The 24,253-nt window shown below is 37.3% G+C and overlaps 2 protein-coding genes across 4 annotated transcripts in view; one reads left to right on the top strand and one right to left on the bottom strand.

Moving 5' to 3' along the window:
* ORC3 (origin recognition complex subunit 3) overlaps window positions 1-19,819 on the bottom strand; it is a 194,925-nt gene extending 175,106 nt beyond the window's left edge. For both annotated transcript variants that reach the window (XM_053710528.1, XM_053710529.1), the window contains exons 1-4: window positions 19,686-19,819; window positions 9,386-9,421; window positions 8,860-8,914; window positions 5,409-5,506 (exon numbers count right to left, since the gene is read on the bottom strand). In XM_053710528.1, the coding sequence (XP_053566503.1) occupies window positions 5,409-5,506; window positions 8,860-8,914; window positions 9,386-9,409 (177 nt within the window). In that variant the 5' untranslated portion in view covers window positions 9,410-9,421; window positions 19,686-19,819. The remainder of the gene's footprint in view (window positions 1-5,408; window positions 5,507-8,859; window positions 8,915-9,385; window positions 9,422-19,685) is intronic.
* Window positions 19,820-19,865: 46 nt separating this feature from the next.
* Window positions 19,866-24,253, top strand: part of RARS2 (arginyl-tRNA synthetase 2, mitochondrial) — a 227,136-nt gene continuing 222,748 nt past the window's right edge. For both annotated transcript variants that reach the window (XM_053710526.1, XM_053710525.1), the window contains exon 1: window positions 19,866-19,996. In XM_053710526.1, coding sequence (XP_053566501.1) covers window positions 19,961-19,996 — 36 coding nt within the window. In that variant the 5' untranslated portion in view covers window positions 19,866-19,960. The remainder of the gene's footprint in view (window positions 19,997-24,253) is intronic.

Below are 24,253 nucleotides of genomic sequence, written 5' to 3'. Positions count from 1 at the left end.
GAAATAGACCCCGTAGAAGGAGATCACTGCATTCAAATAGGCAATACTCTCCTCACATCCCTCTGACATTCACTGCACGCTGAGAGGAAAACCGGGCTCCAACTTGCTGCGGAGCGCATATCAACGTAGAATCTAGCACAAACTTACTTCACCACCTCCATCGGAGGCAAAGTTTGTAAAAACTGAATTGTGGGTGTGGTGAGGGGTGTATTTATAGGCATTTTGAGGTTTGGGAAACTTTGCCCCTCCTGGTAGGAATGTATATCCCATACGTCACTAGCTCATGGACTCTTGCTAATTACATGAAAGAAAAAAGCCTTCACATTACAGAACAGTGCCTTGAACTCCTGGCCCAATAAATCCCCAACCTTTAAAAAGGGATATTCAGTCCCATAAGAATCCACCTTGTTCTCCAAGTATCCTTTTTTTTTCTTCAACAAGAACTCCTAAGTGCTGCATCCTTCTCACCTAGAAGGTAAAAGCACTTACCAATGAATCCGCTGTAGGGCAGGTACAGCAAAATGGTGTGACAGAATCCTCACTGACATAGACCTGTAGATAAAGACAAAACAGAGTAACCAACCCTGGTTTTCTATATAGGGGTAGCAAAAATGTTGGAAAGTAAGCAAAGACCACCTCGCCATCTTCCAACTGCTAAAAGCCACCATTACTCTTACTAAAGAGAATTACATGAACACAGCATAACCCCAATCCTTGCTTGCAGGGAAAAGTACCCATTAAAGGATTAACAATTTGATTTCTTCAGACACCTCCTTCGCACATCACCTACAATGTTACACAGGCAAAGAATGACTGGGGATTGTGGGAGGATACTTGGGAAGCTTTGCGGGGTAACATAGTAGATGAGGTTGAAAAAAAGACCGAAGTCCATCGAGTTCAACCTATACAAATATACAGTAAAATACTTACAAAAAGCTCCAGTTAAAGGGACACTCAATCAAAATTAACCTCTCATTATTCAGATAGAGCATGCAATTTTAAACAACTTTCCAATTTACTTCCTAGACAGAAATGTATCCAAACTATTTTTAAATGTATCTATGGTATTAGCATTCACTACCTCCTTTGGTAATGAGTTACACAATTTTATTGCTCTTACAGTGAAAAAAACGTTTCCGTTGCAGGAGATTAAATCTCCTTTCCTCCAACCTTAAATTGTGACCTCTTGTCAGAAACAATTTTCTTGGAAACAACAGAGCTTCTGCCATCTCTGTATATGAGCCTTGAATATATTTATATAAAGTAATCATGTCACCTCTCAAGCGCCTTTTTTCTAAAGAAAACAGACCCAGCTTGCCTAGCCTCTCCCTCATAGCATACATTCTCCATTCCCCTTAGCTTTGTGGCCCTTCTCTGAACTTTTTCCAGTTCTACAGTATCTTTTTTTGCAATCGGTCCCCAGAACTGCACTCCATACACTAGGTGAGGTCTTACCAGGGATTTATATAGTGACAGAATTATACTTTCCTCCCTTTAATCAATGCCTCTTTTAATACATGCTAGTATCTTATTAGCCTTTGAAGCCGCTGCCCTGCATTGTGCACCTCTCTTTAGCTTGTTATCAATTACTACTCCCAAATCCCTTTCATCCTCTGTTTGGCCAAGTTTTGTCCCATTTAAATAATAAATTGCCTGCTTATTTTTACTTCCAAAATGTAGAACCTTGCATTTTCCCGTATTAAATCTCATTTTCCATTTACCTGCCCATACTTCTAATTTTTGCAGATCCCTTTGTAACAAAAGTTCATCCTGCTCTGACCTAATGACCTGGTAGAGGGGCATACTATAGTTATAATCCCCTTGGCTCCCAGCAAATTACTAACTTGATCCGGACCTTAGCCCCTCCCCTTCCATGCGACCTGGTGCCCACGATCTCCTAACACCCCTGTGCTAAATTCATAACAGTTACAAAAGCAGTCACAGGAAGGAGTGTTGTAAAAACAAACAGTGAGACCACCAGAGGTTATGTCTTAATCCCCTTTGCTCCCAGCAAGTTACTGACTTGATCCGGACCTTAGCCCCTCCACTTCCTTGCGAACCGGTGCCCGGGATCTTTTAACACCCCTGTGCTAAATTCCTAACAGTTACAGAAGCACAACAGTTGATCTTTTCTTTTAATAATATAAAAGCTGAATCCCATCATGCCCATCCAATTAAATCCCTCCCACCCTGCAGTCATGATGATTAATAAACAGTACACCGACCTACTCCTACCCAGTACCCACCTTTGCACATTGTCAGTGGGATCTTGCTCCCCAGAAAGTGTGAATAAGTCAGTGTTTAATAGAACTAAAAAAGAAGTACAATAGTACATTATGAAACTTCAAATAAGTGTCTTAAAGGAACATAAAACAAACAGTTGGAATAGAGAAAAAAAAATATGACATTGTGACAGTGTACAGTGTTTTTTGGTGTTTTTTTTAACCGATTAATCGAAAAAATAAAAATCGACCAACTAATCGATTATGAAAATAATCGTTAGTTGCAGCCCTATAACAGACCTTTGCATAAATAAAAAAGAGAGAAGCGCTCAATCTGGGAACGAACAATAGCATATTACTAGTTACCACCCACGAAGCAGCCTCTTTTTGCTCAACATGTGCCTTTCACAGAGAAGAACTTTCCTGAATCATATCAGTCTGATCCTGACTTTACAGCACAGTCCAGCCCTGAAATACCAGGCAATCTCTCTCTGAACAAGAGAAACTGTAAAATCCCAGATGTACGTTTCGGCCTATTGTGGGTCTCGTCAGTGAGGTGCAGCCATATATCTCTAGGCACACTGAGCAACGGGTCCAAGTCTGGATTCCTGCATCACACTTAGGGAGACTTCCCTAAGTGCCATAATTTGCATAAATAAAAAGAGAGAAAGGAAGTCTCCCTAAGTGTGATACGGGAATCCAGACGTGGACCCGTTGCTCAGTGTGCCTAGAGGGTTATGGCTGCACCTCACTGACGAGGCCCACAATAGGGGCCTGGTATTTAGGGGCTGGACTGTAAAGTCAGGATCAGACTGATATGTTTCAGGAAAGTTCTTCTCTGTGAAAGGCACATGTTGAGCAAAAAGAGGCTGTTTCTTGGGTGGTAACTAGCCACAGAACAAGCTATTATGCTATTGTTCGTTCCCAGGTTGAGCGCTTCTCTCTTTATCTATAATAGACCTTAGCTCCTTCTGCCTTACTTAGTTAATACACGGCTCTGGTAATATCTCAGAAAATATTACTTTGGAGGTCTTTGCTTTAAGCTTGCTACTTAACTCCCTGAAGTAATTTTTTAGGACTCTTCCTTCATTAGGACCAATATGTACCATGACTGCAGGATCAGACCCACATCCCTCTAACAATCTATCAATATGCTCCACAATATGCCTAACACTAGCCCCTGGAAGACAGCAAATTGTTCTCTTTAAAGGGTCTGGATGACAAATTACCTTATCAACCTTCCTAATAATAGAGTCTCCTACCACCAACATCTGCCTCAAGCCCTAACTTGTATGCCCCTCTTCCATGACTGAAGGACTGTTAACTATAGTATGCCCCTCTACCATGTCTGAAGGACTGCCCACCATAGTATGCTCCTCTTCCACAACTAAAGGACTGTTCACTATACTAGGCAAAACAGCCCTTTCTGACACTGCCACCCCTGAACTGATATCCCCAACATCTTCACTTAATCTGGCAAATCTGTTGGGGTGTACCAGTTCAGAACTGGCCAGTCTCTTCCGCTTACCTTTACCTCGCCCTCTAACTGTGACCCAGCTAGATACTAGAGTCTCCTCATCTGAATCCTCCCCATTCCCACTGCTAGAACCATTAACATCCAGCTCAGTCCTATCTATTTCCCTTTCAAGTGTCTGAATTTCATGCAGTGTTGCAATTCTTTCCTCCAGAACTCCAATACGAGTTTCTAAAGAGACAATATGCTCACATTTGCCACAAACATATAATCCCTGAAGTGGTTGCTCCAGTGATGCAAACATATGGCAAGCTGTACACTGAATGAGATTTTCACACAATCCTGCTAAAAGGTTTAACTTAAAAATATAAAATAATTATATTTCCCCTTGGTTACTCCAAATCCTTGTTTGCCTAACTACTTTGTTTAGCTAACTGCTATACTTAAACAGACAATCTTACTTTAACAGATAATCAAGGCAGCAGACCCTCTCAGAGCAGGTTCCAAGAGTTACTGTGCTAAGTGTGTGTGTGTATATATATATATATATATATATATATATATATATAAATAATTGTATATATTTTTGTTTAATTAGAAGTCTATAGTTTTTTTTTACTGAGCTTTAGAGGAAAAAAAAGGAGGCTTTCATGATTCTAGTAAGAATTCTATTGGTAAATTGTAAATGTTCTCTTATTTGCAAGTTACAGAATTTGCTTTTTAGGCCTATCTAGGGAGCATGTGACAAAATAAAATTTTTAAACAAAAGGTGTTTACGGTTTTTACTCCTTCATAACATTATTGTTTATATTCTTCTGTATGTAATAACACTTGCAAAACCAGCTGCAGTGTACAAAAAGTATGGTAAGTATTTAAAATAGCTAATTTTGTTAAAGGGACACTGAACCCAATTTTTTTCTTTCGTGATTCAGATAGAGCATAAAATTTTAAGCAACTTTCTAATTTACTCCTATTATCAATTTTTCCTCAATCTCTCGATATCTTTATTTGGAAAATAATGCATCTAAGCTATTTTTTTTGGTTAGACCTCTGGACAGCACTTTTTTATTGGTGGATGAATTTATCCACCAATCAGCAAGAACAACCCAGGCTGTTCACCAAAAATGGGCTGGCATCTAAACTTACATTCTTGCTTTTCAAATAAAGATACCAAGAGAATGAATAACATTTGATAATAGGAGTAAATTAGAAAAAGTTGCTTAAAATTGCATGCTCTATCTGAATCACAAAAGAAAAAATTTGGGTTCAGTGTCCCTTTAACTGAAACCAGTTCCCAAGAACATAACAAAAATCAAATAAACTGAGCCTGCAGAAAGAGCACTCCTGTTTTTTTTTTTTTATCTATCTCAATACATAAAAGTGATACTTAGGAATTGAAATTTCCAATTTTTCTAATTTGCAGGAATAAATGTAAAGGAGCAAGGTTAAACACATTTAACACTATGCAGAGGGTATAGTAAGTAATTGGGAGCACATTTAAGGGGGGCGGGGAACAAATCCAATACATTGCCCCTTTAATGCCCCCCATAGTTTACATAGGAGATCTTTGAATGAAACAAAACAAGTACAAAACATATTGCTGAAGGGAAAAAAAAGAAAGACGTTTTTATTATAAGATAGTTTTTTTTCTGCAACATGTAGAAAGGTCATGGTAATGCAGATGATTAGTCAAAGACATCGTTTTCACCAACCTCTGTCTGTGATTTCATCTGTTGCCACAGCAACTGGCAACTCTTAAACCTCTTCATGCTGTCTTCAGAATCCTTAAGACCTTCATTAAAATAGTCAGCTGAAAATAAAAAGAAAATTGCATTTTCCCCCATGAAAACAGAAAAAGCACATTTCAGTATATGATCTGTGGCAAACAAAATGCGTTAAGAGACATTAAATGTGCAGTTATAAAATCTGCTTATTTATTTCCCCTGGAATGAGGGTTCAATCTGTGATTTCAGTGTCCCATGTGCTTTTATTTGTGACGCTCGCATTGAGTTTTTTTTTTTTTAATCTATATATAAAAATACTTTCAATGTTTTAATCTATATATCAAAATGCTTTCAATATTTTTATCTATATATCAATTTTTTTTAAAAAGACTTCTTATACTATAGTATTTACTAGGGCTGCATGATTAATCGCATATGCGATTTAAAACCGTGTTTAATCGCCGCGATTTAAAAACACAGAGAGTCGCAAATTTTTGCTAAAAAAAAAAATCCTTATAAGTGGCTGTAATGCATTGATTTGTATGTGATTTCTTGCAAACCAGCTCCATCTAGTGGTTGCTTTTAGCACACATTTGTAAAAAAAGCTGTTTTACTTTCACTTTCTGATCTCAGCAGCTGGCCAGCCAATCAATCTAGAAGTCTAAAAGCAGAGCCCATGCAGGAATGAAGAGGAGGGAAAGCCACTTACTTATATTTCCCCCTAGGGAAGTCTGCAGTCTGAAACTTTGGGTATCCTCTCTGAGAAATGGCTCAAATACATAGCAGATGCAGTTAACCCCACGCTGCCAAAATGGCTAAAACTGCAGTCCTCTCTGCTGCTGGGTTAACTTAACTGCATCTACAATGCCTGTATTGGATTCCTGGACAGGAGCAGGGCTCATTTTCAGTCAAATATATATATATATATATATATATATATATATATATATATATATATATATATATATATATATATATATATATATATATATATATATATATATATATATATAAAATATTATATTATATTATATATATATACACATACATACATACATACACATATATATATATTTATTTATTCCTAATATCAACAAATCTTCATATTCAATTGAATATGAAGATTTGTTGATATTAGGAATAAATATCTTTGTTTTGTAAATACTAAAAATCCTGAGAGTGCCCTTCATTCTATAAAAATTGTTCTATATGTTCCCTCAAGGACTGCACCCAGGTGTGTGAGAATTAACCAAGGTTGGAGTGCTTGAAAACCTGTATATATATATATATACATACATACATATACATACAGGGAGTGCAGAATTATTAGGCAAGTTGTATTTTTGAGGATTGGTTTTATTATTGAACAACAACCATGTTCTCAATGAACCCAAAAAACTCATTAATATCAAAGCTGAATAGTTTTGGAAGTAGTTTTTAGTTTGTTTTTAGTTATAGCTATTTTAGGGGGATATCTGTGTGTGCAGGTGACTATTACTGTGCATAATTATTAGGCAACTTAACAAAAAACCAATATATACCCATTTCAATTATTTATTTTTACCAGTGAAACCAATATAACATCTCAACATTCACAAATATACATTTCTGACATTCAAAAACAAAACAAAAACAAATCAGTGACCAATATAGCCACCTTTCTTTGCAAGGACACTCAAAAGCCTGCCATCCATGGATTCTGTCAGTGTTTTGATCTGTTCACCATCAACATTGCGTGCAACAGCAACCACAGCCTCCCAGACACTGTTCAGAGAGGTGTACTGTTTTCCCTCCTTGTAAATCTCACATTTGATGATGGACCACAGGTTCTCAATGGGGTTCAGATCAGGTGAACAAGGAGGCCATGTCATTAGATTTTCTTCTTTTATACCCTTTCTTGCCAGCCACGCTGTGGAGTACTTGGACGCGTGTGATGGAGCATTGTCCTGCATGAAAATCATGTTTTTCTTGAAGGATGCAGACTTCTTCCTGTACTACTGCTTGAAGAAGGTGTCTTCCAGAAACTGGCAGTAGGACTGGGAGTTGAGCTTGACTCCATCCTCAACCCGAAAAGGCCCCACAAGCTCATCTTTGAGGATACCAGTCCAAACCAGTACTCCACCTCCACCTTGCTGGCGTCTGAGTCGGACTGGAGCTCTCTGCCCTTTACCAATCCAGCCACGGGCCCATCCATCTGGCCCATCAAGACTCACTCTCATTTCATCAGTCCATAAAACCTTAGAAAAATCAGTCTTGAGATATTTCTTGGCCCAGTCTTGACGTTTCAGCTTGTGTGTCTTGTTCAGTGGTGGTCGTCTTTCAGCCTTTCTTACCTTGGCCATGTCTCTGAGTATTGCACACCTTGTGCTTTTGGGCACTCCAGTGATGTTGCAGCTCTGAAATATGGCCAAACTGGTGGCAAGTGGCATCTTGGCAGCTGCACGCTTGACTTTTCTCAGTTCATGGGCAGTTATTTTGCGCCTTGGTTTTTTCACACGCTTCTTGCGACCCTGTTGACTATTTTGAATGAAACGCTTGATTGTTCGATGATCACGCTTCAGAAGCTTTGCAATTTTAAGAGTGCTGCATCCCTCTGCAAGATATCTCACTATTTTTGACTTTTCTGAGCCTGTCAAGTCCTTCTTTTGACCCATTTTGCCAAATGAAAGGAAGTTGCCTAATAATTATGCACACCTGATATAGGGTGTTGATGTCATTAGACCACACCCCTTCTCATTACAGAGATGAACATCACCTAATATGCTTAATTGGTAGTAGGCTTTCGAGCCTATACAGCTTGGAGTAAGACAACATGCATAAAGAGGATGATGTGGTCAAAATACTCATTTGCCTAATAATTCTGCACTCCCTGTATATACACACACACAGTATATATTATATATATATATATATAACCTACAATCACATACACAGTTAAACACACGTGTGTGTATGTATATATATATATATATATATATATATATATATATGTGTGTGTGTGTATGTGTGTGTGTGTGTGTCTTACACTGCTATATTTGTTAATCATACCACTGTCCACAGTTCGAATGTATGTCCAAGAAAGCATGACAATGTTGTGTATCATAAGACCTAATAACTGGCTAGTGGCTACTATTTAATAACATCACAAGCAACAAATTTTATTTTAACTATTTTTTGTTTTGTATTTTTATGCTCCAAGAGTGTATTGGACATTGAGAAACATGTACATTAAGATTCTGTAGTGTTAAATAAACTTTTTAATGCAAAATTAAGGTGTTAGTCATTTATAAGAAAATCACAATCGCAGGGGTTTAAAAAAAAAAAAAAAAAAAAACAATTTTTTTCTTTGCCCATATCGCCCAGCCCTAGTATTTATTATAAAAGCAAGAAGCAAAATTCAAAATACAACACAAAAAAACAATCCATTTGTTATACTCACCTGCTGTAAGACAAGTCTTTTTCTTCTTTGCACTAGGCTTGAACACAAAGCATCCCTAGAAATTATAACAGGTTAGATCAATACAAGTAGACAAGATGGATGCATTTTATAAGCCTAGAACCTCTGAGCACTATGGTAACAACTCCAGGTCACTTCTACACCTTTAAACACCACCACCAAAAATAACTTGCATAAAATAGTTAGCAAGTGTTTTAAATTAAATGTGTGATTTCATGAAAGAGGTAGCTAGGTAAAACAAAGAGACATACTTTTATTGGGTAATCATTTGTATTTCTTTACAGACTAGTATTTTTTCTTGCTCAAAAAACAAACAAAACTGAAATCAGTTGCTCTTTTTTGCACCAGATTCTGTTCCATTAGGAAACAAGTACCCACACCCATGCTTAAAAAACACATTGCAGCGTACCTTTACATTGCTTCATAATGCAACTATAAAGCTGCCAACTGCTCTACATTATTAATAAAGAACTGAAGGGAAACACAATAAATTGCACATGGTACCTACCTTGGAAACAGATGTTGTTGTCATTATTGCAGATATCTGTAGAATACACAAAAGAAGATGTAATTGAAGAAGCAGTTTCCTGTTGCTCTCCCTCTGTGTAAAGGCACAAACTCCCCAGTAGTATAACCTTATTCAGTGCTCACTACGGTGGTAGCCAACTGCAGGACTGGGAGCTGTTAATTCCATACTCCAGAGGTAGCAGACTTATGTCCCACTGTTATCCTTAGTAAGCACAGGCCATCTATTAAACCCCAAAAAAATTCTTTCGTTATTCAGACACAGAATACAATTTTAAACAAAATTCCAATAGACTTCTATTATCTAATTTGCTTCATTCTTTAGATATCCTTTGTTAAAGAAATAGCAATGCACATGGGTCAGCCAATCACATGAGGCACATATGTGCAGCCACCAATCAGAAGCTACTGAGCCTATCTAGATATGCTTTTCAGGAAGGAATATCAAGAGAATGAAGCAAATTAGATAACAGAAGTAAATCAGAAAGTTGTTTAAAATGATATTTTCTATCTGAATCATGAAAGAAAACATTTGGGTTTAATGTCCCTTTAACTACTTCAGCATCCTCCCCACTAGCATTTGCTCCATTAATTTACTCTCATACACAAACCCAAAGGCTATTACTAGAATAATAACATAAATGTTCAAAGCACTGTGCCCAGGCCCTCTATTTTACTCCTAAACTACTTGCGGACTGCCCAGATTCCCTATTACACCCCAACACTCTATTTTACCCCTACACTATTTGAGCACTGTTCCTAGAACCTTTATTTTACCCATAAACTACTTGAGTATCCACGTTACCACAAAAATAGGGCTCTCAATTCCCCCTGTATGTGTTTTTTTGTTTTGTTTTTAACATTGTTTTATTTAAACAAATTATACCCATGGACAGCACTGCGGAATATGTTGGAGCTTCATAAATAAATAATAATAATAATACATTTACTCTCACACACAAACCCAAAAGCTATTACTATAATATAAATCTAAAATAGGGGCACCCACAAATAGAGGGAGGTGCATGACATGGGTGTAGTGTTTAAAGTCCCTTTAAAGGGATATGCAACCCAAAAGGTTTTTTTGTGATTCAAACAAAGCATACCATTTTAAAAGTTCCCAATGTACTTCTATTACCAGATTTGCTTCGCTCCCATGATATCCTGTGTTGAAGAGATACCTAGGTAGGCATCTGGAGAACTACATGGTAAGAAATAGCACTGCCATCTAGCGCTCTAGCAAATGGATTCTTGCAAAACTGCTGCCATATAGTGCTATAGAAATGGGCCGGCTCCAAAGCATACGTCCCGGCTTTTAAACAAACAAAAAAAATTGTTAACCTTTTGAAAAACATAGGGTTTCTCGCTGAAATGATTTACATACCACTTGCTAGCTGCTGATTGGTGGGTGCACTTAAATGCCTCTTGGCATTCATTTACCAATTTGTTTAGCTAGCTCCTAGTAGTACATTGCTGCTCCTTAAATAAAGGTTAGCAATAGAATGAAGCAAAATTGATAGTAGAAGTAATTTGAAAAGATGTTTAAAACTGTATGGTCTACCTGAATCCTGAAAGAAAATGTTTGTGCTTCATGTCCCTTTAATTAGTTAGCTGGTAAGGGAAATAGTACCCAATTTATAAATATACTTTATTATTTTTTAATGCATCGTAGTGGTCCTCCAACCTCCCAGCGATCGTTACAAAGGATCCCCCCCTTCCAGCCCCTTTCCATAATGCAGTGCCCTATCCCTCTCCCATGAAACCCAAAAATGTTCTTTCATGATTCAGATAGAGAATACAGTTTTAAACATTCCAATTTAATTCTATTATCTAATTAGCTTCATTATTTAGGTATTCTTTATTGGAAAAATAGCAAGGCACATGAGTGAGCCAATCACACAATGCTTGTATGTGCAACCACCAATCAGCACCTACTGAACATATTTAGATATGTTTTTAAAAAAAAGATAACAAGAGCATAAAGCTAATTAGATAATATAAGCAATTTGAAAAGTTGTTTAAAACTGCATGCTCTTTCTGAATCACGAAAGAAAAGATTTGGGTTTCATGTCCCTTTAAAATATTTTTTTCTTAAAAGCCATCTACTCTTCTCCGGGAGCACAGGTCTCATCAGCAGGATATAAATCTCAACCCTTCCCAATCCGCAATGGGACCAGACAGGGGTGTCCTCTGTCTCCGTTGCTCTTCGCCCTATGCATAGAACCACTCGCCGCCAAAATTCGCTCGCAGGTAGATATAACGGGAGTCAAGATAAATATGACGGAATATAAGTTAGCCCTTTTCGCAGACGATATATTACCGACTTTGACGAACCCACTGATATCACTGCCTAATCTTTATCAAAACACTAAAGACCTTTTCTACCATATCGGGTTTCAAAATAAATGCAGAAAAACGTGAAGCTCTACCCATTGTAATCCCCCGACAGACTCAGACGCTATTAGAATCAAACTTTAAATTTAAATGGATGAAACATTCCCTAAAATATCTAAGAATTCACCTTCCAAATTGCTCCACGCAGTTGTATAGAGTAAATTATATCCCATTGTTTAAACAAATAAAAAAAGATTTGTCAAAATGGAAAAGTTTTAATTTCTCGTGGTTGGGCAGAGTGGCGGCGGTGAAGATGAATGTCTTGCCGAGGATATTATATTTATTTAGAACCCTGCCTATTAAAATCGTAAAAGCAGATTTAGATACAGTACAAAAAGAGATACTAATATTCATTAGGGGTAATAAAACGACTAGAATAGCGAAATCGATCTTAAATAGACATAAGAAACTGGGAGGCGTCGGGGCTCCTAATTTAATAGATTATTATAACTCTGCCAGATTAGCACAAGACACTTTATTACTGAAGAGATCCAAGGAGATTATATGGCCTAACCTTGAAGCAAATTTAGGTGGGTGGGGCGAGAGTGACACAATCATCTGGGAACCAGAAAGAACACAAACTAATAAAGAGACATCCAGACCTTATACTACAAACCTTACAGTGGCCACTTGGAAAATAGCAAGATCTAAATACAGCCTAATGCCAAAATACTCCTTATACATACCGATAGGATTTATATTGCCTAGTGAACTCTGGACTTAACTTCAAAAATGGGAAAATAAGGGCTTATATAGAGTGGCAGACTACATGGGTGGGGGGGGGGGGGAATTACACTCTCATTTAATCGACTTCAAACAAAAATAAGTCCACTGAAACTACACTGGTACATGTATTTACAGATACACTCGGCTATCCAGACATATCTGAGAAACCCGAGAGAAAGCAACATTACACCAATAGAACTCTTCTGTAAATCAGAAGACCGTAACAAACATGCCATTTCTGTTTTATATATAGCCATACAGGCCTCTCAGTTCACTACAAAAACCTCAACTATGTTGGCATGGGAAAAATAACTACTTATTTGTAAAGACATCAAAGAATGGGAAACAATATTTCAAAATGCAGAGAAAGGGCTTATAAGTGTGGACCTTAAGGAAAATGTTATTAAGACCATCTACCGCTGGTATCTAATACCCACGAGAACTGCTCATATGCATGCACAGGGAAGTATATACTGCTATAGAGGGTGTGGAGAAATAGGAACATACAGGCATATGTGGTGGGACTGCAAGGAAATCACGGGTATATGGAGACAACTATCTTCCTTCCTCACGATTCAACAGGCCCTCTTGCATGAACATATTAGTATATACAATAAACATATTAATACATTTATCAAGATCCTATGCACAGTCACAAGGACATGCATAGCCAGAAACTGGAAAACGGGTGGTCCAACTTGGACAGAGATATATAATAAAATCCAATATACATATACTATGTATGAGCTGGCATCGAACACTCTAGATAATAAGGAAGTGGTCCAAGCGGTATGGTATTATTGGATAAGTAAGTGAGTTTTAGTCGTATAAGAATGTCGGGAGATGTGGCCCAGAGTGGTCATATCATTCATAAAAACTTTTACCTATTGATGTACATATAGCACAGATTACAATATGATGTGTCGTAACTTCCTACTCCTTCCCCACCCTTTGCATCCCCCTTTAACCCAGTTTATTTAACTCTACCTTTTCTCAATGTTGTACTCTCTGACTTAAAGTACCTATAGACAAGATGATTAATCCTGGATTCAATGCAACGTTTTGTTATATATCAATATAAGATGGATATAAAACTAGACATTACGAATGAACAATTCTTGTTTTAAAAAGGAAAAAAAAAAAAAAAAAAGAAGAAAGAAAGAGGTGGTCTAATACTAATGAAGAGATATGGACTAAACTTCATCAAAATTTGATAACTACAGGACTTTGTTATTGCCCATTAGATACTGATCTGAAAAGGTTTATATGAATATAATTGGTAGACAATGGGTTGTTATAAAGTTTTTCATTTGAATCAATGGTTGAGTAATGATACAATATTGTAAACCTCCTCCCTGGAACACCAGATGAGAGAGGTCAATGGAGAGGAAAATATGCCTATTTCTGTAACTGTTTATTATTTCAAACTAATAAAAAATATTCAAACATAAAATATTTTTTTCGCAGTCTAGGGCTCCTCCCATTACCTCCCCTGTCACTGGGCCTCCTCTGCTGGAAGCCCAATAACAGCATCTGTCGGCTGTCACTTGACGATCAAGACGTCTACGTTATGAGGTACAATGGGCTATGTACCGCATGACCTAGATCTACGTTTATTTGGCCCAAGGAGTTAAAGGGCCCTTAAAGTTAAAAAATTGAATGCTCTAATTTGTTAGAGCACTCAGCATACAATTTTAAGACTATTGTCCCTGCACCTCCATGTGTTTAACCTCCACAAAGGGGTTAAACACATAGTAGACACAAATTGCACTGCCGGTCGCATGCAGATACAGCCGCTAATGCAATCTGCAGTGCTAGTCACACAACAGGGTCATGCAACTAAAGCTGCTAACTGGGTCAGCGGCAGTCTCCGCTCAGGACCAGCAGCATATCAAGCAATAAAATACAGGGCTTAACAAACTACAGGAGCCAGGAAGCCATGACTCCTAAAATGTTACTTTTGGTTCCTAAATTTGTGTAGAACTCTACATAAAATTGTTCTCTGGTTCCTAACAATTCTGTAATTATGTTAATGGTTCCTAAAGGGATAGTCTAGGCAAAATTAAACTTTGATGATTCAGATAGAGCATGCAATTTTAAGCAACTTTCTAATTTACTCCTATTATCAATTTTTCTTTGTTCTCTTGCTATCTATATTTATTTAAAAAGCAAGAATTTAATAGGGATAGACCGATATCGTTTTTTCAGGGCCGATACCGATTATCCTTGACAAAGCATTATTATTATTATTATTAAAGATTATTATTCCTTGACAAAGCATACCAGCGAAACGTACGTCGGAACTGAACTGTTCTATATTGAGTTTTATTGCGTCTCTACACTATCCAGGACACCTGGGGGCTTAGCGCTATTGTCTTGCTACTAAAAAGGTTTTGGTTTCAGCGGTCACACTCCTGCTGATCCATTTACCTCTTTGCAAGTTTGGCGATTTGAAGCATTTGTTACAGCATATCTGCTTTTGTACCCTTACATTGTGGTGTTATCAAGGCTTATGTGACGCTTTTATATATTTTAAAATAAATTTGTATCCAAGTTTTGCCTAGTGTACTGTTTTCCCATCAGTATAAAGTGGGAGTGCGCATATCCTTGAGCTTAGTGGAAAGCTCCAACAAATGTGAGTAGTCATTTGTTACAAAACAACTACTTCCTCAAAGTGCCATTACAGATTCACACTATGTTGTAATTTTCTGTTTCCTTTTTTATGGGATCTCACTGAGGAATGCTAACAAGCTGAAAAACTCATCCAGAGGACACAGACATATCCTTGATTCAGAACTTTATTTGGTTTTCCTTTTATGATTTTTGTTATCACATTTATTTCACCGATTATTGACCACCTTTCAGGCCGATAACCGGAGCCAATATTCTGTACATTTAAAGTTTTGAAAAATCATCACAATTTCTTCACAAATCTGGTATAAACTGAACATGCTTATTAAAATTTTAAACATTAAAAGTAAACAACTGGAAAAAATAAAGTGCTTGAAAATTAACTTATTAAATTGCTTCTCAAAACATAGAAAAATGGCATAAATTCCTTTTTAAACTGCACACTGATGCAAAATTAAATTTAAGTCACTACTGCAAAGCTAGACACTACAGGATTTCTTCAGTACTCCCAGTTAAGTAGAAACACGTTATAGTGCAGAAAGCATAACATTTCAGCATGTTCTCCTGTTAAACGGCTTCTGTTTTTTTCATATCTTGCTGCCACTTCACTAAAAACACGCTCACTTGGTACACTTTACAGATAGGGGTTAAAAGTGAAATATATATTTTATATATGCCACTTGACCGAGAAAGAAAGGACATGCTGGAATATCAGTGCTAGATTTATTTGCTTTAATTTTTAATATGCGCATATATTTTTATATTGTGGTCTAATTTCCGTCAGCAGTGTTAATATCGCAATAAGCTTATATTAACACTGCTGACGGAAATTAGACCACATCTGCCTGATCCGTTTATACATTTATCCTACGGATTGCATGCGAAAAGATACTAGAAATATATGTTTGCTTTAAATATATGAAGTTTAGCAATAACAAATTTCGTTACACCATCATCCAATCAGATTGAGGGTTCTGAGCACACCTTCGGCTTAGCCAATAATAAACTCACTTTGGCCCAAGCCCCCTGAAACTGGGATCCAATTACTATAGGAAACCATAGCGAGCTTTAGAGATATCATAACATAGATCGACACTCATGTAATGATACAAATATCTAGACATAGATCATCTAAGAATAAAAATATATTTTAGGAAGAACAAAGTTTTATTCTACAAAAAGTTTAAATGACTTTGCTTCAACCCGGAATGATTCAGTTTTACTTCCTGTGCAATCGCACAGGTGTTAATTTACCTGATACTTAGTAAGGTATATAATAACCTTACTCCACATCAAAAACCAGTCTTGATAAAGGTCAGTGAGGACCGAAACGCGTTGGCTCGTTACTGGTAAGGAGCATTCTAATTGTGTTAAACTTTATAGAAACCCTCTGCACTATATGTATTTTTTCTTCCCCTGACAGGTAAGGGACACCTGCCTTGGATAAAGCATTGGGACCCTTTCACTTTGCAAATTACTCTAAAGAAGACTATTGCTTTATTGTTTGAATTGGGATTTATACTTAGGAAAGACTGTTAGCGAGACTTTCTATTTCTACCGGAATTCTACCAGAGTTTGTCCTTATTCCAAGTAAAACTGCATTACCATCTGTTATCCTCAAACCACTAACGGACATTTTTTTAACCTTTTTCAACTAGTTTGAGGTTGTCAGCCCAGTGGTCTCTGGTACCGGAGATCATTTTTTCAGCTTCCAAATATATCGCTGCTAATCCATTGTGTTTTAACCGCTTTCAATATTTTAATAGTGTGTCCACTATATTTCACATTTTTGTTTGTTATACTATCTGATCCCCTTTTGTGCAATGTTTTTGTGAACTTTAGTATCACCCCTGCATTTTTCACAACACTCACATTTTTTATCACTGTGGAGTTTTTTATCCACTACCTCCAACGTTGTCCTTAATTGCAAGCACTCAATTTAGGTATTTTTGTCACGCTCCATATCAGTTTAGGAGCATTTTTCTACAATTTCATATTTGCATAAACACATAAGTCAAACCTATGCTGTGATCTGGGACTTATTCCCCTCCTGTTTTATATATTTTGTTTTTTTTTAGCATTTCCCCTACCCAAATTTGTCACACTCAATTACATACAACTTTACATTTATATAATCTTTATCAAATTATCTTTTTTTCTCACATTATTTGACTTATTGGAGTCCGTTACCTAGCGTCTCCTTAATCCATTTCGATACCTTCATTGGCCTCAAGTTCCCCAAGCCTTTTTTAAGTCTGTTACCTGAGTTTTTCAGGATTATGTTTTTATAGTTTTAATAGTATTGTAACATGGATCCATGAATTGTTGCTGTTTTTAATCCGAGTGTAACAGCACTTATTTGAATTGTATCAAATTGTGTAATAGCACTTTTCAGATTTGTATCGAACTTGTATCAAATTGTATTAAATTATGCTTTTTATATATTTATTGTTTCTGGTATTTGTTGTTCTGATCCTGTACCCAGAATACAATTTGTTTGGCGCTCTGATAAACCTTTATTAAAAAAAAAAATGTGTAAAATTTATCAGAATGCAACAAATAATGTTCTATGTGCGACAGCAATTAGCAAGCAGATTGCTTTTATGTATTGCTGACCCCTATGAGCAAATCAAAAGTAATTTAGTTCTGTGTACTTCAAGGAAACTATGTAGCTTTAAGTGCCACTTAAAGATCACATTTTCAATTTCACAAATCATATATGTTTGTTTATGCAAGTCCATCTACAGACCTGAAATTGGTGGTATGGTAGTTGGTAACTGAGCTCCCAGGAACACCTGGGCTTGGACTTTTATCAGTGCTCAATATTATTAGATGCTATGTCCAGCTTATATGTGCTATAGATGATTTGTGTCACTTAAAACTACATAGTTTCCCTGAAGTACTCAGAGCTAAATTTCTTTTGATTTGCTCTTTATTGGTAAGTTTTTGGCAGATACCGATATTTCAGAAATTCTAAATATCGGCCCTAAAAATTGGCCACTCCGATATATATTGGTCTATCCCTAGAATGTAAGCACAGAAGCCAGACCATTTTTGGTTCAGCACCTGAGTAGCACTTTCTGATTGGTGTCTAAATGTAGCCACCTATCAGCAAGCGCTACCAAGGTTCTGAACCAAAAATGGGGCGGCTCCTATGCTTGCATTCAAATAAAGATAGCAATAGAATGAAGAAAAATTGATAATAGGAGTAAATTAGAAAGTTGTATGCTCTATCTGAATCATGAAAGTTTAATTTTGCCTAGACAATTCCTTTAAACTGACATATGAATTTGTAAAGCCTTATTATACAGTCATCTGCAGCACACCGTCTTCTCAGCCACCTACTAAACTCTTCAGCTGCCCCTCTTCAATAGATAAATAACAGATGCTATAAAAACTTTTATTTACTTGAATCCCCTACACTTACTCTCTGCTTAATGTCCCTCCATAGATTTGTTATTGGTCATTATAAAAAATGTATTGTGGCACTTTGAATAGTACTTGTTGCCAATCACTGTACAAGCTACTAGTTCGCTGACAGGCAAGTGGTGGTCCTATTTTGTCTCATGTTAAAGGGACATACAAATGCAAAAGGGAAAATGCTTGAATGTGTTATCATTATTACTACAATATTGCTTGCGTATAACTATGTGTTTAACCCAGTAAAAGGATAAAAAAAACATAGTTTAAGTCAGCTCATGAGCAGCAATGCACTACTAGGAGCTAGCTGAACACATTTGGTGAGACAATGACAAGAAACAAATGTGAGTAGCCACCAATCACCAGCTATCTCCCAGTAGTGCATTGCTGCTGCTGAGGATATGTTCATATGCCTTTCATCAAAGAATACCAAGCAAACAATGTAAACTTGATAATAAAAGTGAAATTAAAAGTATCTTAAAATGACATGATCTATCTGAATCATGCAATTTTAATTTGGCTTTCATGTTCCTTTAATTTATAAGCCACTATATCAAGATGAGATTGTAACAACTTGACAAAACACAGAAACCTGTAAGGAGCAATACAATTATTAGATTATTACAAGAAATATTTTGTATTATTATTTGTATTATTGCTTGATGGAATCAAATTAAAACTACCTAGCTCAGTCAGGAATTGACACAATTATTTTCAATGTAAGAATTGGAAGATTTTAGTTTTCAGTTTGTGTTTATCTTACATTGCTAAATGGGTAGTCAGTTTATTTATAGTCATTTTGGTTTAAACAAAACTCGTATAATCTTGTCATCCCCTGGTTTGCAGTAGTACCTCAAACAAACAATTCTTTATATCCTGTGAAAATCATCAGCCCTTTAAAAACGTTATCTTGCACACAATTAACATTGAGCTTCCTGAAATAGCATAGCCTCCTGCACCACCAAGCCCCCCACAGCGCCCGTATCAACCAGTACTCCCCCAAAATCATTTTTCTAATTAGGTTCCCCAATCCTGGTGGATCAGGTTTTCTGGAAGGAAATCCTGCATCAACACAACCAACCACATATTCGTGTACAAAGTGCAAAACTCACCGTGAGAAGTGCCCTGTTCTCTGCACCTAATAAGTTATGTATCCCAGTCACTGCATCTTGCTATACCCAGTAGTTTGTAGCAGGCGCCGCCAGCGCTCGCACATGCACCACACGACTTTTCCTGTCAGTATAAGATTGGAGCAGCCCATATTCCGGGGCGTGTTATGCGTGTCACTGACATCCATGTGCCGCTTCCTGTTTGTAGGTCCTGTACCTTCTTGGACACTTTCCCACTCTCACTGCCCCCCAAGCCTTACACATCAGTACCCCGAGACATGGCGTGCAGATTAAGAAGGGCAATAGCTGATAAGGTATTGCGCGCTTACTGCTCTTGGTATTTGACATGTTTAGCTCTACGGTTTGTATTTTCTTCAGAATGATGACCTCTGATTACTGGAATTTCTGTTTTTGTTATATGTTCTACCCACACAATTTCTGTATATTTTGTTTTAAGACAAACACTATTGTTGTAGAGAATTCCTAAGTATCATTTCAATATTTTTTTTTTTTTTAAATGCAACATTTTCCTAAAATTATCTAAACCATTATTGTTTTATGGAAATAGTAAATGCAGCTAGAACTACATATGTCTGCACATACGTAAACGCACTCTCAGGATAAACTTCATTTCTTTCATGTAATTAGCAAGAGTCCATGAGCTAGTGACGTATGGGATATACATTCCTACCAGGAGGGGCAAAGTTTCCCAAACCTCAAAATGCCTACAAATACACCCCTCACCACACCCACAATTCAGTTTTACAAACTTTGCCTCCGATGGAGGTGGTGAAGTAAGTTTGTGCTAGATTCTACGTTGATATGCGCTCCGCAGCAAGTTGGAGCCCGGTTTTCCTCTCAGCGTGCAGTGAATGTCAGAGGGATGTGAGGAGAGTATTGCCTATTTGAATGCAGTGATCTCCTTCTACGGGGTCTATTTCATAGGTTCTCTGTTATCGGTCGTAGAGATTCATCTCTTACCTCCCTTTTCAGATCGACGATATACTCTTATATATACCATTACCTCTACTGATTCTCGTTTCAGTACTGGTTTGGCTTTCTACAAACATGTAGATGAGTGTCCTGGGGTAAGTAAGTCTTATTTTCTGTGACACTCTAAGCTATGGTTGGGCACTTTGTTTATAAAGTTCTAAATATATGTATTCAAACATTTATTTGCCTTGACTCAGAATGTTCAACTTTCCTTATTTTTCAGACAGTCAGTTTCATATTTGGGATAATACATTTGATTTAATCATTTTTTCTTACCTTCAAAAATTTGACTCTTTTTCCCTGTGGGCTGTTAGGCTCGCGGGGGCTGAAAATGCTTCATTTTATTGCGTCATTCTTGGCGCGGACTCGGCGTTCCGGATGTGGCGTCATTTTTGGCGCCAAAAGCATTTAGGCGCCAAATAATGTGGGCGTCTTATTTGGCGCTAAAAAATATGGGCGTCGCTTTTGTCTCCACATTATTTAAGTCTCATTTTTCATTGCTTCTGGTTGCTAGAAGCTTGTTCTTTGGCATTTTTTCCCATTCCTGAAACTGTCATTTAAGGAATTTGATCAATTTTGCTTTATATGTTGTTTTTTCTCTTACATATTGCAAGATGTCTCACGTTGCATCTGAGTCAGAAGATACTACAGGAAAATCGCTGTCTAGTGCTAAATCTACCAAAGCTAAGTGTATCTGCTGTAAACTTTTGGTAGCTATTCCTCCAGCTGTTGTTTGTATTGATTGTCATGACAAACTTGTTAATGCAGATAATATTTCCTTTAGTAAAGTACCATTGCCTGTTGCAGTTCCTTCAACATCTAAGGTGCAGAATGTTCCTGATAACATAAGAGATTTTGTTTCTGAATCCATAAAGAAGGCTATGTCTGTTATTTCTCCTTCTAGTAAACGTAAAAAATCTTTTAAAACTTCTCTCCCTACAGATGAATTTTTAAATGAACATCATCATTCTGATTCTGATGACTCTTCTGGTTCAGAGGATTCTGTCTCAGAGGTTAATGCTGATAAATCTTCATATTTATTTAAAATGGAATTTATTCGTTCTTTACTTAAAGAAGTTCTAATTGCTTTAGAAATAGAGGATTCTTGTCCTCTTGATACTAATTCTAAACGTTTGGATAAGGTATTTAAATCTCCTGTGGTTATTCCAGAAGTTTTTCCTGTTCCTAATGCTATTTCTGCAGTAATTTCCAAAGAATGGGATAAATTGGGTAATTCATTTACTCCTTCTAAACGTTTTAAGCAATTATATCCTGTGCCGTCTGACAGATTAGAATTTTGGGACAAAATCCCTAAAGTTGATGGGGCTATTTCTACCCTTGCTAAACGTACTACTATTCCTACGTCAGATGGTACTTCGTTTAAGGATCCTTTAGATAGGAAAATTGAATCCTTTCTAAGAAAAGCTTATCTGTGTTCAGGTAATCTTCTTAGACCTGCTATATCTTTGGCTGATGTTGCTGCAGCTTCAACTTTTTGGTTGGAAACTTTTGCGCAACAAGTAACACATCATGATTCTCATGATATTATTATTCTTCTTCAGCATGCTAATAATTTTATCTGTGATGCCATCTTTGATATTATCAGAGTTGATGTCAGGTTTATGTCTCTAGCTATTTTAGCTAGAAGAGCTTTATGGCTTAAGACTTGGAATGCTGATATGGCTTCTAAATCAACTCTACTTTCCATTTCTTTCCAGGGTAACAAATTATTTGGTTCTCAGTTGGATTCTATTATTTCAACTGTTACTGGTGGGAAAGGAACTTTTTTACCACAGGATAAAAAATCTAAAGGTAAAAACAGGGCTAATAATCGTTTTCGTTTCAACAAAGAACAAAAGTCTGATCCTTCATCCTCAGGAGCAGTTTCAGTTTGGAAACCATCTCCAATCTGGAATAAATCCAAGCCAGCCAGAAAGGCAAAGCCTGCTTCTAAGTCCACATGAAGGTGCGGCCCTCATTCCAGCTCAGCTGGTAGGGGGCAGGTTACGTTTTTTCAAAGAAATTTGGATCAATTCTGTTCACAATCTTTGGATTCAGAACATTGTTTCAGAAGGGTACAGAATTGGTTTCAAGATGAGACCTCCTGCAAAGAGATTTTTTCTTTCCCGTGTCCCAGTAAATCCAGTAAAAGCTCAAGCATTTCTGAATTGTGTTTCAGATCTAGAGTTGACTGGAGTAATTATGCCAGTTCCAGTTCAGGAACAGGGGATGGGGTTTTATTCAAATCTCTTCATTGTACCAAAGAAGGAGAATTCCTTCAGACCAGTTCTGGATCTAAAAATATTGAATCGTTATGTAAGGATACCAACGTTCAAGATGGTAACTGTAAGGACTATCTTGCCTTTTGTTCAGCAAGGGAATTATATGTCCACAATAGATTTACAGGATGCATATCTGCATATTCCGATTCATCCAGATCATTATCAGTTCCTGAGATTCTCTTTTCTGGACAAGCATTACCAGTTTGTGGCTCTGCCGTTTGGCCTAGCTACAGCTCCAAGAATTTTTACAAAGGTTCTCGGTGCCCTTCTGTCTGTAATCAGAGAACAGGGTATTGTGGTATTTCCTTATTTGGACGATATCTTGGTACTTGCTCAGTCTTTACATTTAGCAGAATTTCATACGAATCGACTTGTGTTGTTTCTTCAAGATCATGGTTGGAGGATCAATTTACCAAAAAGTTAATTGATTCCTCAGACAAGGGTAACCTTTCTGGGTTTCCAGATAGATTCAGTGTCCATGACTCTGTCTTTAACAGACAAGAGACGTCTAAAACTGATTGCAGCTTGTCGAAACCTTCAGTCACAATCATTCCCTTCGGTAGCCTTATGCATGGAAATTCTAGGTCTTATGACTGCTGCATCGGACGCGATCCCCTTTGCTCGTTTTCACATGCGACCTCTTCAGCTTTGTATGCTGAATCAATGGTGCAAGGATTACACAAAGATATCTCAATTAATATCTTTAAAACCGATTGTTCGACACTCTCTAACGTGGTGGACAGATCACCATCGTTTAATTCAGGGGGCTTCTTTTGTGCTTCCGACCTGGACTGTAATTTCAACAGATGCAAGTCTCACAGGTTGGGGAGCTGTGTGGGGATCTCTGACGGCACAAGGAGTTTGGGAATCTCAGGAGGTGAGATTACCGATCAATATTTTGGAACTCCGTGCAATTTTCAGAGCTCTTCAGTTTTGGCCTCTTCTGAAGAGAGAATCGTTCATTTGTTTTCAGACAGACAATGTCACAACTGTGGCATACATCAATCATCAAGGAGGGACTCACAGTCCTCTGGCTATGAAAGAAGTATCTCGAATTTTGGTTTGGGCGGAATCCAGCTCCTGTCTAATCTCTGCGGTTCATATCCCAGGTGTAGACAATTGGGAAGCGGATTATCTCAGTCGCCAAACGTTGCATCCGGGCGAATGGTCTCTTCACCCAGAGGTATTTCTTCAGATTGTTCAAATGTGGGAACTTCCAGAAATAGATTTGATGGTGTCCCATCTAAACAAGAAACTTCCCAGGTATCTGTCCAGATCCAGGGATCCTCAGGCGGA

Source organism: Bombina bombina, chromosome 4 (assembly GCF_027579735.1).
Source record: "Bombina bombina isolate aBomBom1 chromosome 4, aBomBom1.pri, whole genome shotgun sequence".
Taxonomy (NCBI): domain Eukaryota; kingdom Metazoa; phylum Chordata; class Amphibia; order Anura; family Bombinatoridae; genus Bombina; species Bombina bombina.
The sequence above is the reverse complement of the archived record's forward strand: the minus strand, read 5'-3'. Positions and strand labels throughout refer to the sequence as shown.